At 52.6% G+C, this 14,498-nt stretch overlaps 1 protein-coding gene across 5 annotated transcripts in view; it reads right to left on the bottom strand.

Moving 5' to 3' along the window:
• The window catches only part of LOC105464975 (tetratricopeptide repeat domain 7A), a 157,075-nt gene that overhangs the window by 56,866 nt on the left and 85,711 nt on the right, over window positions 1-14,498 (bottom strand). For 4 of the 5 annotated variants that reach the window (XM_071076660.1, XM_011713147.3, XM_011713149.3 and 1 more), the window contains exons 9-11: window positions 12,751-12,888; window positions 12,097-12,180; window positions 7,392-7,496 (exon numbers count right to left, since the gene is read on the bottom strand). In XM_071076660.1, coding sequence (XP_070932761.1) covers window positions 7,392-7,496; window positions 12,097-12,180; window positions 12,751-12,888 — 327 coding nt within the window. The remainder of the gene's footprint in view (window positions 1-7,391; window positions 7,497-12,096; window positions 12,181-12,750; window positions 12,889-14,498) is intronic. The other variant, XM_011713148.3, reaches the window with a different exon arrangement.

Here is a 14,498-nt window from a genome sequence, read left to right as displayed (position 1 = left end):
ATGAGGTGCTGGGAGGACAGGATGAGATAAGACAGGGCAACGCTCACAGCAGTGCTTAAAAAAATATTAACTATTATTAATAGTTGTAACTCATATATCTTTATATTTACATATGTAGATATATAACTGTATATTTCATATGATATCTCTACACTTTCTTATATATATATAAGCTTTAATATAATAATATAAGCTTTTTTTTTTGAGATGGAGTCTCACTGTGTAGCCCAAGCTGGAGTGCAGTGGTGCAACCTTGCTCATTGCAACCTTCGCCTCTGGGGTTCAAGTGGTTCTCCTGCCTCAGCCTCCCAAGTAGCTGGAACTAGAGGCACACACCACCATACCAGTTAATTTTTTTGTATTTTTAGTAGAGACAAGGTTTCACCATGTTTCCCTGGGTGGTCTCGAACTTCTGAGCTCAGGTGATCCACCTGCATTGGTCTCCAAAAGTGCTGGGATTACAGGCATGAGTCAACACGCCCGGTCAGCTTTTTTTTTTTTTTTTTTTGAGACAGACTCTCACTGTCACCCAGTAGGCTGGAGTACAGTGTTGTGATCTCGGCTCAATGCAACCTCTGCCTCCCAGGTTCAAGTGATTTTTGTGTCTCAGCTTCCTGAGTAGCTGGGATTACTGGTGGGTGCCACCATGCCCACCTAATTTTTGTACTGTTTGTAGAGATTGGGTTTCGCCATGTTGGCCAGGCTGGTCTCGAACTCCTGACCTCAAGTGATCCACCTGCCTTGGCCTCCCAAAGTGCTAGGATTACAGGAGTGAGCCACTGCACCTAGCCAGGCTCATATATATATCTATATATATCTCAATATATATAGATATAGATACACATATATATGTATATCAATTACAATACTCATATAAACTTATATATATACACACACACATATTTTGTATATGTATTATACAATTTGTTTAATCTTCCAGGGTTTTAAATCTCAGCCTAAATCTCAGATGGCAAGTGTCATCTGAGTATAGTCCTGGTTCCTCATAGCTACATGATCTGACAAATTGGGAAGTGGCATCAAAGACCCTCTGGAATCCAGAGAGTAGACATTACTGTCTGCCTTTTGTCTCTCAGCCAGATCCTCAGCCACCGAGAAGGAGTGACTCTACATGTGGATAAGTTGGCACCTCCGCAGCCCCACACAGTACACTATACTGAGCTGGTCGAGCTTTCTATCCCCTATCCAGGGTCCACTCACCCCACTGGGTAATACACTGGAGTATTTCCTGTCCTATTCTCTGATAATCTACAGTTTATTTCAAGGTTTTATTTTATTTTTGAGATGGGGTCTCGCTCTGTAGCCCAGGCTGGAGTGCAGTGGCATGGTCATGGCTCACTGCAGCCTTGACCTCCTGAGCTCAAGTGATCTTCCCACCTCAGCCTCCCAAGTAGCTGGGAGGCTGCACCATCACACCAGGCTGATTTTTAACTTTTTTATTTTTATTTTGTTATTTTTATTTTTTTAGAGAGGGGGCAGGGTGGGTCTCACTATGTGGTCCAGGCTGGTCTGGAACTCCTGGGCTCAAGCGATCCTCCCTGCTTGGCCTCCCAAAATGTTGAGATGATAGGCATGAGCTTACCACACCAGTCTCAAAAATTTTTTTTCTTTTCTTTTTTTTTTTTGAGACAGTGTTGCTATTGTTGCCCAGGCTGGGGAGCAGTGGCACGATCTCGGCTCACTGCAACTTCCGACTCCTGGGTTGAAGCGATTCTCCTGCCTCAGCTTTCCGAGTCACTGGGATTACAGGTGCCTGCTACCACGCCTGGCTAATTTTTGTTATTTTTAGTAGAGATGGGGTTTTGCCATGTTAGCCAGGCTGGTCTCGAACTCCTGACCTCAGGCGATCCACCTGCCTCGGCCTCCCAAAGTGCTGGGATTACAGGTGTGAACCACCTCGCCTGGCCTCAAATTCTCTTTTTTTTTTTTTAAGAGTCCTATTTCACAACCCACGAATGGGCTCCACCTGCGATCCAGAAACATTGCTCTAATCAGATGGCTGCAGAGTGGTCCAGCGCTGGCCCTTCTGCTCTACTCCAGTCGTCTTCCTCCCTGCCTAGCACCTCATGTGCCCTTTCCTGTCTCCAGACACTTCCTCCTTGTGGCCTCCAAGTTAACAGCTGGTGGCTCTGTAGTCCAGGCTGCTGCTTCTGCAGCAAGCTCAGGTTACAGCACCGGGCCCTCCTTGCTCATCAAAATACTTCTAGGGTGAGGAGTTTCCAGAGTTCTCTTCAACCTTCCTTCTCCCAATGATACACTGCTCTTGAATGACTTCTTTATCTAGGGCAGCCATGGAACCTCGCCATTAAAACCCAGGTGAAGATCTTTCCCCGCCTTCTCATCTGCAATTCTACAGTGATGAAGGCCTCCCCTGGCATTTTCACAGCACCACAGCTGCCTGATGGCATCGGTGTTTCACAGCAGAAGGCGCGGAGGCACAGGGAGCTGAGCTGAAGCGACCTACCCAAGGTCACCTGTCTAGGAAGTGGCAGAGCTGTGTTTCCAACCCCAGTCTCCCGATGCTGATTCACAGCCCTCTGTAGGTTTTCATGTTTCTCCTCTCTGACCCTCTGGAAAAAGGATGCATCGAAGGACATAATGTTTTGCTCCTTTGTTTTTGTGTTACATAAGTAAGGAAAAATTTCCTGTGACTTTACAAGTTTCTCTGTCTCTCCAGTGTCTTGAATTTGGTCCCTACACAGACTGGCCTCTTGCTCACACACTCTGCTAATTCACAGGACTGCCTTCCATTTCAAGGGTTACCTCACCTTGCAGTGAGCCAAAGAGGTTTACCCTGGAAATCTTCACCCTCGTTCCTCTCTTTCTGGGAACTAGAGAAAGTTCATTTCTGAGCCTGCAGAGTTTTTAAGAGCACCTCCAGTTTCTCCTTAGCTCCTTCCCACAGAGCCCGGAACCTGCTGTTAGCTGCTCTGGTGAAAAAATCCCCTTTTTTTCTCCCTGGGAGGAGTAGGCACTCTTCCAATTTCTACAAGCTGGTGGCAGGAGGGCTGGCATTCTCTCTCCCCTGCCTCATCAACACTTAATCCATCTTCCTGGCTCTACCCACCCCTGAATTCGAAAAATGAAGTCAAAAACATAAAGGTGCATCCTTTCTGTGTGCCTGCTATTTTCAAGGGGCTACAATAGTGATAGCTACCATTCAGGTACCCACAGCGTGCTAAGTGGGGGCACTCTTCATGTCATCTCTGATACTCACAGCTACCCTATAACGGTGGACATGATTATTTCCAGGCTACAGATGAGGAAACTGAAGCACAGACAGGGTAAATTACTCCCTCAAAGTCACACAGTTAGTAAGTGGGAGTACATGGGTAGGCAGAGATTTGAACTCTACCATCTCTGCCTCCAAAGCCTATGCACTTTTCCACTATCCCCTGCTGCCTTCCTCAGGAAGGAGGTGAGAGATGGCATCAGAGACCCTTCCAATGATGAGCATGCCCTGTTTCCATTTTGCAACTCCTCTCCTGTCTGTGTGACACCACACATGCATAGCCTATCCTCTTTGCCTCCTGTAAAGGTTTCAACTTTTTAAGTTAAATGAATTCAGATACAAAAAAATATTTACATCTCTCTTTCCTTCTGCTGCAAATATAGGGACCCCGGCAGGAGGCTGGGCATGCCAAGGCAGGAGGCTGCCATGCAGGCCTCTCTGATTTCAGTTCTGGCGTCACTGAGTCAGAGCCTGGGAAGCCCTCCGTCACCAAGGGGAGCTTCAGGCTAAGCCGCAGGGTCAGTGCTCTCCCATTCCAAACTCAACCCTGTTCAGCTACTCCCACCCTGGTGTAAACCCCCGAATCAGCCAGCCAGCACGTGACCATGCACGTCTCTCTGCCTGCCACAATCTCCAAGAGACAACCTTGCTCTCAGACCCAGACCGGGTGTGGGGTATCCAACAGTGGCTCTGGGCATGAGGACAGGACGTGGGAACAGCAGGTGCTCCGCCTCTGGGCATGTGGCCACCCAGTCCAGCTTCACCCAGCACAACTCGTTTTTCAAATGTCCTAGTTTCAGCCTCCCTTCCTGCAACCCAGGCCAAATTGTCCACCCCCAGATTTCTGTCCCCTGCTCATGGGGCTTGGCGGGGCCTGCTGGGGGCTGACGTGAGCCAGAATAACTGCGAAGGCAGGAGACGAAGGGGGTGTGAGCCGCCTTTTGGGATCTGTGCCCCGTCTCATGCACAAACACCCTCTGCCAGCCAGGCAGACCCATTCTTTTCACTGTGGGCCTCGGGAACAGAGAGTACAGGGCTGACCCTGTTTGTAAAACTAGGGATGGTGAGGCAGGAATCCAGCAGAAGGATGGGGCCAGTTTCCAGTCCTCGAGAAGGGGCTCAAACACGAAATTTGTGGGGAGCTTGTTGCCTACCTTCTCAGAACCCTTGGATACCCCACAGCCTGCTCTCTTTACAGTGCCACCTAGGGAGCAAGAATTAGCTGCAGAGTGCTGGGAGAACCCCCAAACCAAATACAGATCCCTCATCCCGTCCCTTCGTGGCCAGTTGAGGTGTGTGTCGCTTGGTCAGTTACTAGTATAGCACCTACTATATGAAGGCTTCCTGTTGGGGAGAGGGGGTCAGAGTGCGAGACATGGCAAGTGAGCAAGTTCCCCATCTAGTTGGGAAGTCATGCGCCACATACGACAGAATTCATTGCCAAGTGAATGTGTCCATCAGCAAGAAGGATCCATCCAGCGAGCACCAGGCACTGAACCCTGGGCTGGGGTTTCAAAGAAAAGACAGATAATTCCTGCACTCAAGAAACACAGATGATCACAACGTGACGTGATCTGTATCCAAGACAGGTAGGAAGTGCAGGGGGTGAAGCTTCCAGATCAGGGAAGGTTGCCAGGAGTCCACCCCCAGGCCATCCGTGGGACATCACTCTAGCCTGTGCCTGATTTAAACCCTGGCTCAAACTAGCCCCTAAACCCAAATATGCTGCCCAGCCGAAGTTAAACAGCTCACCCTTTCTTCTCCTCGATTCTGATGACAAGTCTGCATGTTTAAGTTTCCTTTTGGGCTTTTCTATTTATGTTGTCATTGATTACTTTGCTCCTAACTCATCTGATTTCAATTTGGACTGATTTGATCCTAATTTTATTACCATGTAATCTGAATGCACATAATTACTGTAATTATGCTGCTGAGGGAAACAGCTCCTGCATGGTGGGAAGACCTAAATTTAGGGCTTCCTGGCAAGGGCGGCCGTTGGCTGGGTGGACCCACAGTTACCTCAGAGCTGGCAGCCTTGAGGGGCACAGATGCCCTCCCCTGCAACACCCCCTCAGAGATGGGTATTTTGGGCTTCATCTCAGAGATGAGCTTGAGGCCCCTCTCAGAAGCCCAGGGAGCAAGCAGCGGCCTGAGTTGGGGTCGGGGAGCCCACCCGCTCTGCACACTCGGGCTCATATCTCCATCCTCTGCTGCATATGCTCAGCACCCATGGGCCGCCCGCATCTAAAGTGCTTGCTCACAAGGTCTCCCTACCTCTGGGTGCCAACTGTCTTCCCCAAAAGACCTGGGAACCAAGGGTTCCCTGATACTCATGAGGCGGGGGAAAGCAAAGGCCTGGCTCTGACCCTCCTGTATCCTCCCTTGCCCTCTGAGTCCAGTCTGAGGCTGCCTCCTCCATGATGCCTCCCTGACCTGTCCAGCCCTCTCCCTACTTGGTCATTTATGTCCCACCTGAGGAGACGTATGACTTACTGTTTCCATTTTACAGATGGGAAAACTGAGGCACAGTGAGGTTAGGTGCCTTACTCTAGAGTACCCAGTGGGTGGGCAGTGAAACTCTTAACTACCTCATTACACTGCTCCTTCCAAAAGCCCAGAGCCTATTACAGGATTGATCTCATGTAATTCTCCCCAACCTAAACGACAGCATAAAGAACACGAGCCAGATGCCACACTTTCCCCTCCTCCTGATCAGCCAGAGGGGATGGGGCACTGCAGACACAGAGATCTGAGAACCAGGTGGAAAAGGGGACAGGTGCTCTTTTCACCCAGCTTCTTTGTGCTTGGGAGGACTGACTCCCTGGAGCAGAGACAAGGCGAGCCCTGCTGCGACGACGAGGAGGGGACCCAGCAGAGGGATGGGGCCAGTTTCCAATCCTAGGGAAGAAAGGTTGGAACATGGAATTTGTGGAAGGCTCATTGCCTCCCTCCCCAGAATCCATGATTTGTTTGTGTACAGGAGGGAAAGTGGCAAGAAGAGTTGTAAAGGTTGCCAATTATGAAGCACCTGCTGTATGCACCCAGAGCCTGGCCCCTGCTGCCTTAGAACAAGCTGGGCACACAATGGTGAGGGGGTGACTGAAGGTGTCAGGCCAACAGGAAGACAGGGAGGCCATCTCCAGGGTAAGTGCCCACTTTAGGAGACCCTGGGCCCAGAGAGCAGATGAAAGAACTGGGGACATGCGGGTGCGGAAGGGCCTGATAGCCACTGTGTGGGAGGGAGGATGCACTTGCTCTGTGTTGCTTGAGAGGGTAGAAATAGGAGGCTGAAATCAGCAAGCTGACTGGGACTGAAGAAAGCAAAGATTGTCCAGAAGTGAGCCCCCAGTTGGAACAGATACCTGCGCAGAGGCCCCACTGCTGGAGCCCAGTGCCGTGGCCCAAGAGCCCCCATAGGCCTGGAGCAGCCTCTGAGCAGACCCGGGGCAGGAGGACCACAGCAAGGCGGGGGACCTGGGCTCCTGGCCCTGTTCTCCTTCACTACTTCAAGCTGCTGATCTCATGGGGGTCCTTAGGTGCCTGCAGTAAAGGCCTCCAACTGGGGAGCGGGCATACCTGGAGCCATAGCCTCCTAACAATTCAGCTGCCTCTGCAGAGAGCAGTAAGCAAGCAGCGGAGCACAGGGCAGGGCCCTGGAGGGCTAGAGCCAAGAGGAAGGAGAGGGGCTTACAGAAAAGACCACCTTCCCATGTCGCCAAGAGCAGCTCTGCCCCAAGAATCGTGCCTTGCACCCCTTGGAGATTAGATGCTAAGATCATCTGAAGCCTCAGAAATGATGGGGCTGGTCCAGGTAACTCAAGGTCTTACCTACTACCCTGCTGCTGGGCAGGTGGGGGGCACCTCTACTTCCCTATATTTCACTCTCTGGAGGCCACAGTTCAAGGCTGAACCGCAAACCAGACACCATCCTGAGTCAGCGGACCCTGCCTTGGAGATGGAGGCTGGTGGCTTCTCAGAGACTTTCTCCCTGCCCAGGCCCATCTGCCTGATAGCTCCCATCCTCTCCACCTTCCACATGCACCCTCACATACATGCCAAGACGTGCACACCCCACTCACAGTCAGCTGCTGCCACCCTCCCCACAGAAGGCCTCTGGGCCCTGCCCTCACAGCTCACTCACCCAGTGAAGGGACCCGATGCAGACCTTCGCGGCCATCAGGGGCACAGTGGGGTCCGAGGGCCTCAACTTCACACACTCCCGCAGCAGGGACACGGCGTAGGCTGACTGCAGAAAAAACAGCAGGAAACACTGTCACTCACAGCTCTGGATCTCAAGGGCCCACAGTGGGGCGAGCTCCCCAAACAACCAAGCCTTGCTCTGTATCCCTTTGCTCTCAGGAGCCAGGAAGAGGGCCAGGGCAGAGAAATCCCTCCCTGGGCCTCAGTTTCCTCATCTGAAGATTAGAAGCTGTCACCCTTGCTCCTTAGGTAACATGATGACCGCTAACATGACAACAAATGGAAGCTCTCCAAAAGGAATTCAAATTTCAAGCACAGAAATTTTAGAGGTAGAAAGGGGCTCTCTAAATGAGGGCTGGGCACAGTGGCTCACACCTGCAATCCCAGCACTTTGGGAGACTGAGGCAGGCTGATCACTTGAGCTTGGGATTTGAGACCAGCCTCGCCAACATGGTGAAACCCCATCTCTACTAAAAATACAAAAATCAGCCGGCTGTGGAGGCGTGTGTCCACACCCGGCTACTCGGGAGGCTGAGACACAAGAATCGCCTGAACCCAAGAGGTGGAAGGTGCAGGGAGCCGAGATTGTGCCACCACTCTCTAGCCTGGGTGACACAGTGAGACTGTGTCTCAAAAAATAATAATAATAAAATAATAATAATAAATAAGGACTCCGGAGGCATGGCCAATGGCAGGGGTTGGGGGTCGTATAAAGGCTGGCGGAGAGGAAGCGGAGATATTCTAAACTGGCAGAGCCCGAGAGAACCTCCAGACAGGAATCTGAGGATCCCCCCAGGCTTCAGGGCTCAGACTGGACGTGCTGAGGACAGCCAAGTGTGAAGGAGGGCTGAGGCGGTGGGCAGCCACGGCCAGACAGGGATGTTACCAATAACAGTAATGAGAAGAACAGCAGCAGCAAACACTTATCCAGATCTTGGGATATGCAGGCATTGTCCTAAGTCTGGGGTTGACAAAACACAGTTAACAGGCCAAATCTGGCACTCTATTTTTGTAAATAAAGTTTTACTGGAACACAGCCATGTGCATTCATTTACATACTGTCTATGGCTGTTTTCCTGATACGGTAGCAGAGTGGAATAGTTGCAAAAGACTGTTGGGCCTGCAGAGTCAAAACCGTCTACTATCTGACCCATTACAGAAAAGAGGTTGGAGAACCCTGTTCTAAGTGCATTTTAAATACCAAGTGATTTAATTTTTACGCAGTCTTATGATGTAGATACTCTGACTTTACTTGGTACAGGTGGGAAAACTGAAATGCAAAGTTAGGTAGCTTGTTCAAAGCCACACAGCCTATGAATGGCTGAGCTGAGGTTTGAACGTAGCCTGGCTCTAACCACTACCCTACACTGCCTCTATGATGACCACTGTGGCCAGAAAGGAGGCCTGTTTCCTGTTTCCCTGCCCACCGCCCCCCCACCCCAAACACACACACACACACACACACACACACACACCCACCCACCCACACACACACACTCTCTCTCTCTCTCTCTCTCTCTGGGCTGGAACCTTTTCCAGGAAACTCAGCAGTAATCCTCCCAGTGTGTACACCCCTGTACCTGTGTGACCTCCAGGTTTGCAGGTACCTGTGTGTAACTATGACAATTCCCATATACTGGGCCCTACTGTGGGCCAAGCAATCCCCCATTAATTAGCTCTCTTATCCCCCCAGCTCTGGAGGTACAGAAGGAAATGGAGGCTCTGGGAGGCTCCCCTGTCCACAGCAGGGTATGAGCAACTGGCAGGTGCACAGCTAGGATCTGAATGGTCTGTGTCCACCCTGGACACCCCGCCTCCTTCCAGCTGGCCTCCCATTTTCCCCGCCATCTAAGGAAGAGCTTTTCTCAACCCAGACATGATAGATTTCCCTGGGCTTTGACTCAGACTTATTAGGTCAACTGCAGGTGTCTTTGCCAAGGGTATGCTCTGAACCCAGTACTGGGCTAGGGGTTGTGGGGTCACTCAGGAAAGGGGATGAGGCCATGGCTCTTTCCTCACAGGACCCCACAGAAAGGGTGGGAGAGACAACAAAGGCCACCACCCCCATGGCTCTCTCTGGAAACAAGAGGGTAGGAGGCCAAGCACAAAAGGGTGTTAGCAGGTGACCGGCTCCTGCAGGCTGGGAGACTCCACAGCGTACCCAGTGTGGGCGGGTGCCAGGAGGTATGAGGGGCTTGAAGGCACTGTCAGGCTATCTACCTCCTCCTGAGACCCTGCCCTGGGAACACCACTCCAAGTCCCTCCCCAGACCCTCCATCCACACCCTAGCAAGCCTCAGGCTTCTCAGCCTCCTTCTCATGGCTGCTAAACTCTGGATCCTTGCCATACAGGGTTCTCTAACCCTGACCCTCTGCATTCCACCCCCTTCCACCCCACCCCCATGTACACCAAAAAACGCTGCTATTTAAGGAGCCATCTGAGGACTCAGCAGCCGGAGCAGCAGCTTTTTTTTTGTCATGCTGGTTACCTAGCAACACAGCCAATGCAACTGCCGCACAGAGACCAAGAGAAGGAACGACCTAAATCACGCCACGGAACTCATCCATTATTCCTGCAGGTTCAACTGCCCAGACTCACCTTCTGGAAGGCCTTTCGGGCACAATCACAGATACAGGCCCTCGATTCCACCTTACGCTTTCAGCAAAGGCAAGGTCTGGCCACCCCTGAGGGCTGCCTGGGACAATCAGGCAGACTGATTTGGTGGGCAGGGTTCCCAAGGCGGGTGGAGAATGCTCTCCAGAACAATCTCCTGCTACACCGAACGCACAGTGTCTCCAGCCCGTGGAGCCTCATGCATGAGGAACTGGCCAATCTCAACTCCCTGATGCAAGCCCACTCCTGGGGCCCCCTTGCTGGTCTGTGAAGGAGCCAAGTCATGAAACCAGCTCCCTAGATGCTGGGATGGTGCCAGGCTGTGTCTGGATCTCTCTGAGTCCAGCTAGTCAGAGGCAGAAGACTCCTTACCTCCCAGGCTATCACGACACCTTTGACTGACTGGAGAGCTTCTAGGAGCCTCTCTCGGATTTAAAGCTAACTTGCATGTGCAGTTAATTTTTCTGAGCAGAAGTCTTCAGCTTCTCTTACCTCCTGAAAGGGGTCCATGACCCACAGAAGGGTTCGACTCACTGCTCTGGCCCTAGGCCTCTCCCACCTGTACTCACTGTCCCAAGATTAGACGGGTTTTCTGTTTCCCAGAGGTAGGAAGAACAGGCCCATGCCACTGTGAGCTGTCTGCCCAGGCTCCATGGAAGCTCCAGCCCCACCTCCTCCCGGCCCTGTCCCTACTACCCCAGGCTGACCGCTGCCTTCAATACCTTCCTGTCCCCATCCCCACTGCCAGTTCATCTTTTCCACCCCCTCCACCATTGCCCACGCTGTCTCCTTTGCCTGCAGTTCTGTAGGAGGGTTTCTCTCACTCCCTAACCCTTGAAGGGCCAGGGCATTGCCCTGTGTTCTGAATTCTCCCTGAGCCTCAACAAGACCCTGTTAAGCACAAAGCCAAGGAGATCATGCTGTGACTTCAAGATGTTCTGCGAGGTATCCGATGTGATGGGGGAGAGTATAGAGGTTTGGGAAGACACATGCCCAGCAGATGGGGACAGGGAAGGCTCCCCAAAAAGCCTCTCCCCACAGTCAGGCTGCAGCACCTGCTCCTCTTCCCCCTCCCTGCCAGGACCTGGCCTGCCTCGGCTGCTGAGGCCCCGAGCTGGCTGGCACACCCTTCGTGCGTGGAGGAGGCACTGGCAAGCTGGGAGGGCCCTCCTGAGAGACGGCTGCGGGGCCAGAAATGGAACGTGGCACAGATGGGCCAGGGGGGCGAGGAATTCCCTCAGCCCCATGAAAGGGCTTTGGATATTTACAGCTCCTGGAACAATCTGCAAGCTCATGCCACCTTATTTCCTGCATTCATAGCATCCTCAGCCCCAACACCCTCAGAACTCAGCTCCAGAAAGGTTTTCCTTTCATGTCACTGCTTAAAATAGAGGCTTATGTAAGTATAATTCTGATCGGAGCAGAAAGCAGGGGTGACGGCACCGGAGCTGGGTGGATAGAGAGCGAACTCATGCCCGGTGCTCCTTGCTCTGGGCAGCATCCCGCCGGGCCCTGTCCCCATCCAGGTGCTCCTGGCCCCATACATCATGCAGTACTCCCTACAAACTCCCTTGTGGGTGCTGCTGCTCTGCTCCACCCTTTAAGATTCCCCCGAGGCAAGTCTCCAGTCCACAAGCAGGCCATTTCCTGACGCCATGCTCAGTGGACAGGATGAGAGCTACAGCCCACATGGAACAACGTTCCCTCCCCTCGATACACCTCATGTCCGCCACATGCCGTCACGTTATTAGCTCTTCAGCACAGAGGTTACAGTGCTCCCGTGCATGTACGCACGTGCAGAGAAAAGCATCCAGAGACTCACACCTGCACACCGGCACACTCATAGCTCACATGTGGACAGGAATTCACACAAGGTGTCTGTGTAGCCCACCCCACGCCCCTCACTCTCCTGGAGGTTCAAACCAGCTGCAGGATAGTCCCCACCCTCTCCCCTGGCCAGAAAACCCCTCCGTCCACCTCAGCAGAGCCCCCTGAGGGTGAGTGTACAACCCCTAGCACCCCCTGGACCTTACCTTCCCACAAGCCACCATGGAGAGGGCCACCTGGTACCAAAGGTGAAATTCTCCAAACGCAAACTTCATGGCTCGCTCCAGGCACTGGGGAGGGGAGATAGTCAGCACTTACTCACCAGGGGTCCTCACACCCCAGCCACCCACACCCTTCCAGGGTAGTCACTGCCCAAGTCACTGCCTTTGGGAGGCTGCAGGAGGCCCGCACTTGGCTCCTGGGAGACACCCTGCAGAAACCCAGTTCCTGCCTCTGGCATGCTGTGTGACCCTGCTCAAGTCTCCCACCCTCTCAGTTCACCTCCTTAACATGTGAATGATCTCACAGGGTGATACCAAAAAGCAAATGGAGTAAGATTTGTGAAAGTGCTTTCAAAACATAGACATGCAATAAAAATAGCAGGGAACATTTATTATTACTGTGCATGGCGCTGTTCTCAGCCTTTCACATGCACTCTCCCCAACAACCTTGTGAGGTGGGTTCTCTAACTGCCCATATTTCACCAGTGAGGAAGCTGAGACTTGTACAACTTGCCAAGGTCAAAGCGGCAGAGCAGCCTGGCAGGGGAGGGACAGGTGAAGGGACAAATGGCTCCATCTGATTTCCTTTACAGACTGCCTGACTCTGGGGAGTAGGATGGGCTGCATGGCCGGCCGTACCTCAGAGAGCATGACATACTGTCCCCTTCTGCCCAACGTGATGCTCAGGAGGTCATAGATGGCTGCAGCATTCTGCAAGCTCACTGCCCGGTCCTCCTCCTGCTCTGGCACCCGGCTCAGCACCACGTCTCGAGTGGCCTGTGGGTGGGACATTGTTTGGGTAAGAGTGAGGACAGCAGATAAGTAGGTGTCTGTCTTCGAGGGGCCCCCACCTTGCTGGCCCAGACACTATCACCTTTTTGCCACTGACCCAGACCAGAAAGACGGCCACGCTCTCAGAAACGGCCTTTTCTCATCTCCACAAAGGCTCTCTCCAAGAGAGAAAATCTTCCAACTTTAGCCCAGGTTAGGTGAGGGAGCAGTTCTGAGGGGTCAAGCTTCTGGTATTAAATTTGTTATTCTACAAAATTTCAAGCCTACAGAAAAGTTGCAAGAATAGTCTCATAACCGAAAACCCTTCCTCAATGTTCCTCTCTCTATAGAATTATTATTGTCCTTTATAGTCAGTTACTTTTTCTCATTCCAGGATCCAGTCCAGGATCATACCTTGTATTTGGGTGCCATGTCTCTTTAATCTCCTTGCATCTGCAAGAGGCCCTCCACCTTTCTCTCATGACACTGGCATTTTTGAGGAGCACAGGCCAGTCATTTTATGGAACAGTCCCTGGTGTGTTTGCAATTCTCACAATTACAGCAAGAGTTTCGGCTAAGATGTGAAAGTGCCTGGATCGGGTAGGTGGCTCTGCTGCTTGACGCTTGGTGGGGAGGTTGGGCTGTGGCCCCCAGTGCCCTCTTCTCTTCCTCTTCAGTCTTTCAAGTAGCTTTGACAAGGACATTCCCAGAGCCCCCCTTCCCTTCCCCTCTGTGTCCAGCCTGGACCCTCTCCAGGCTCCTTCCAACCATGGAAACTCTCCTCCGTCCCTCCCCAGGGAGAGCTTCCCCACACTCAAGAACTCCGCTCTTGGCATCCAGCGCCGAGGATTTCAGTAGCTCACAGAGTTGCCAGATGGCTGCTGGGGGTGGGGGTAGGAGAGGGAAATGTGCTGTATGAGTGGGAAATTCTGCCTAATTCCAAGAGGGGAGCTCCTCATCACCAAGCCAGAAGCCCCCCATCAAGATGTGGGATTCTTTTGTTCTTTGGTCTGTGCAGGTGGTCCCACCCCTCTACCCACCTCTATACCCTGGGGACAACACACAGGCTGGGGGCAAAAGAGACAGGGTGGAAGGGGAGAGGCTCCCCCACTGCAGGGGTCATGGGCGCCTCCGAGCAGCCACAGGGCAGGGATTTAGGCAGAGGACACTCTGGGGCCAGAAACAGTCACATCCCCATCCCCACTCCAAGGGCTGTGCGGGAGCTGGGCAGAGCTGTGCTCTGGGCAGATGCTGCTGCTGGCTGCCCCCAGCATTCTCCCTTCTCCTGCCCATTCCCCTCTGCCAAATGGGGCTCTCTCCTGCATCTCCCTCCCTCTGTCTGAGTCTCCTTCTGTGCAATGGGACTTGCCCTCCTCTGCTTCCATACCCAGGACCTCAAGACCAAGAACTCAGCCTTCCTAACAGAATAAAAAGGAGCTGCCAGCCCTAAAAACCCAGATCTCCCTCATCAGAGCCACTCCATCCCTCCTGTGCAGCAAGTGGGCCTCATAGCTTCCCTTGAGCAGGACTGCTCTCCCCTCCTCCAGGTGAGGGGCTGGAGGCAGCAGCCCAAGCCCCTGAGGCCTCCAGACCACAGGCTCTGGGTGTGTCCCGCA

Source organism: Macaca nemestrina, chromosome 13, assembly GCF_043159975.1.
Source record: "Macaca nemestrina isolate mMacNem1 chromosome 13, mMacNem.hap1, whole genome shotgun sequence".
Lineage (NCBI taxonomy): Eukaryota > Metazoa > Chordata > Mammalia > Primates > Cercopithecidae > Macaca > Macaca nemestrina.
Note: the sequence above shows the minus strand (reverse complement) of the source record. Positions and strands in the feature narration are given on the sequence as shown.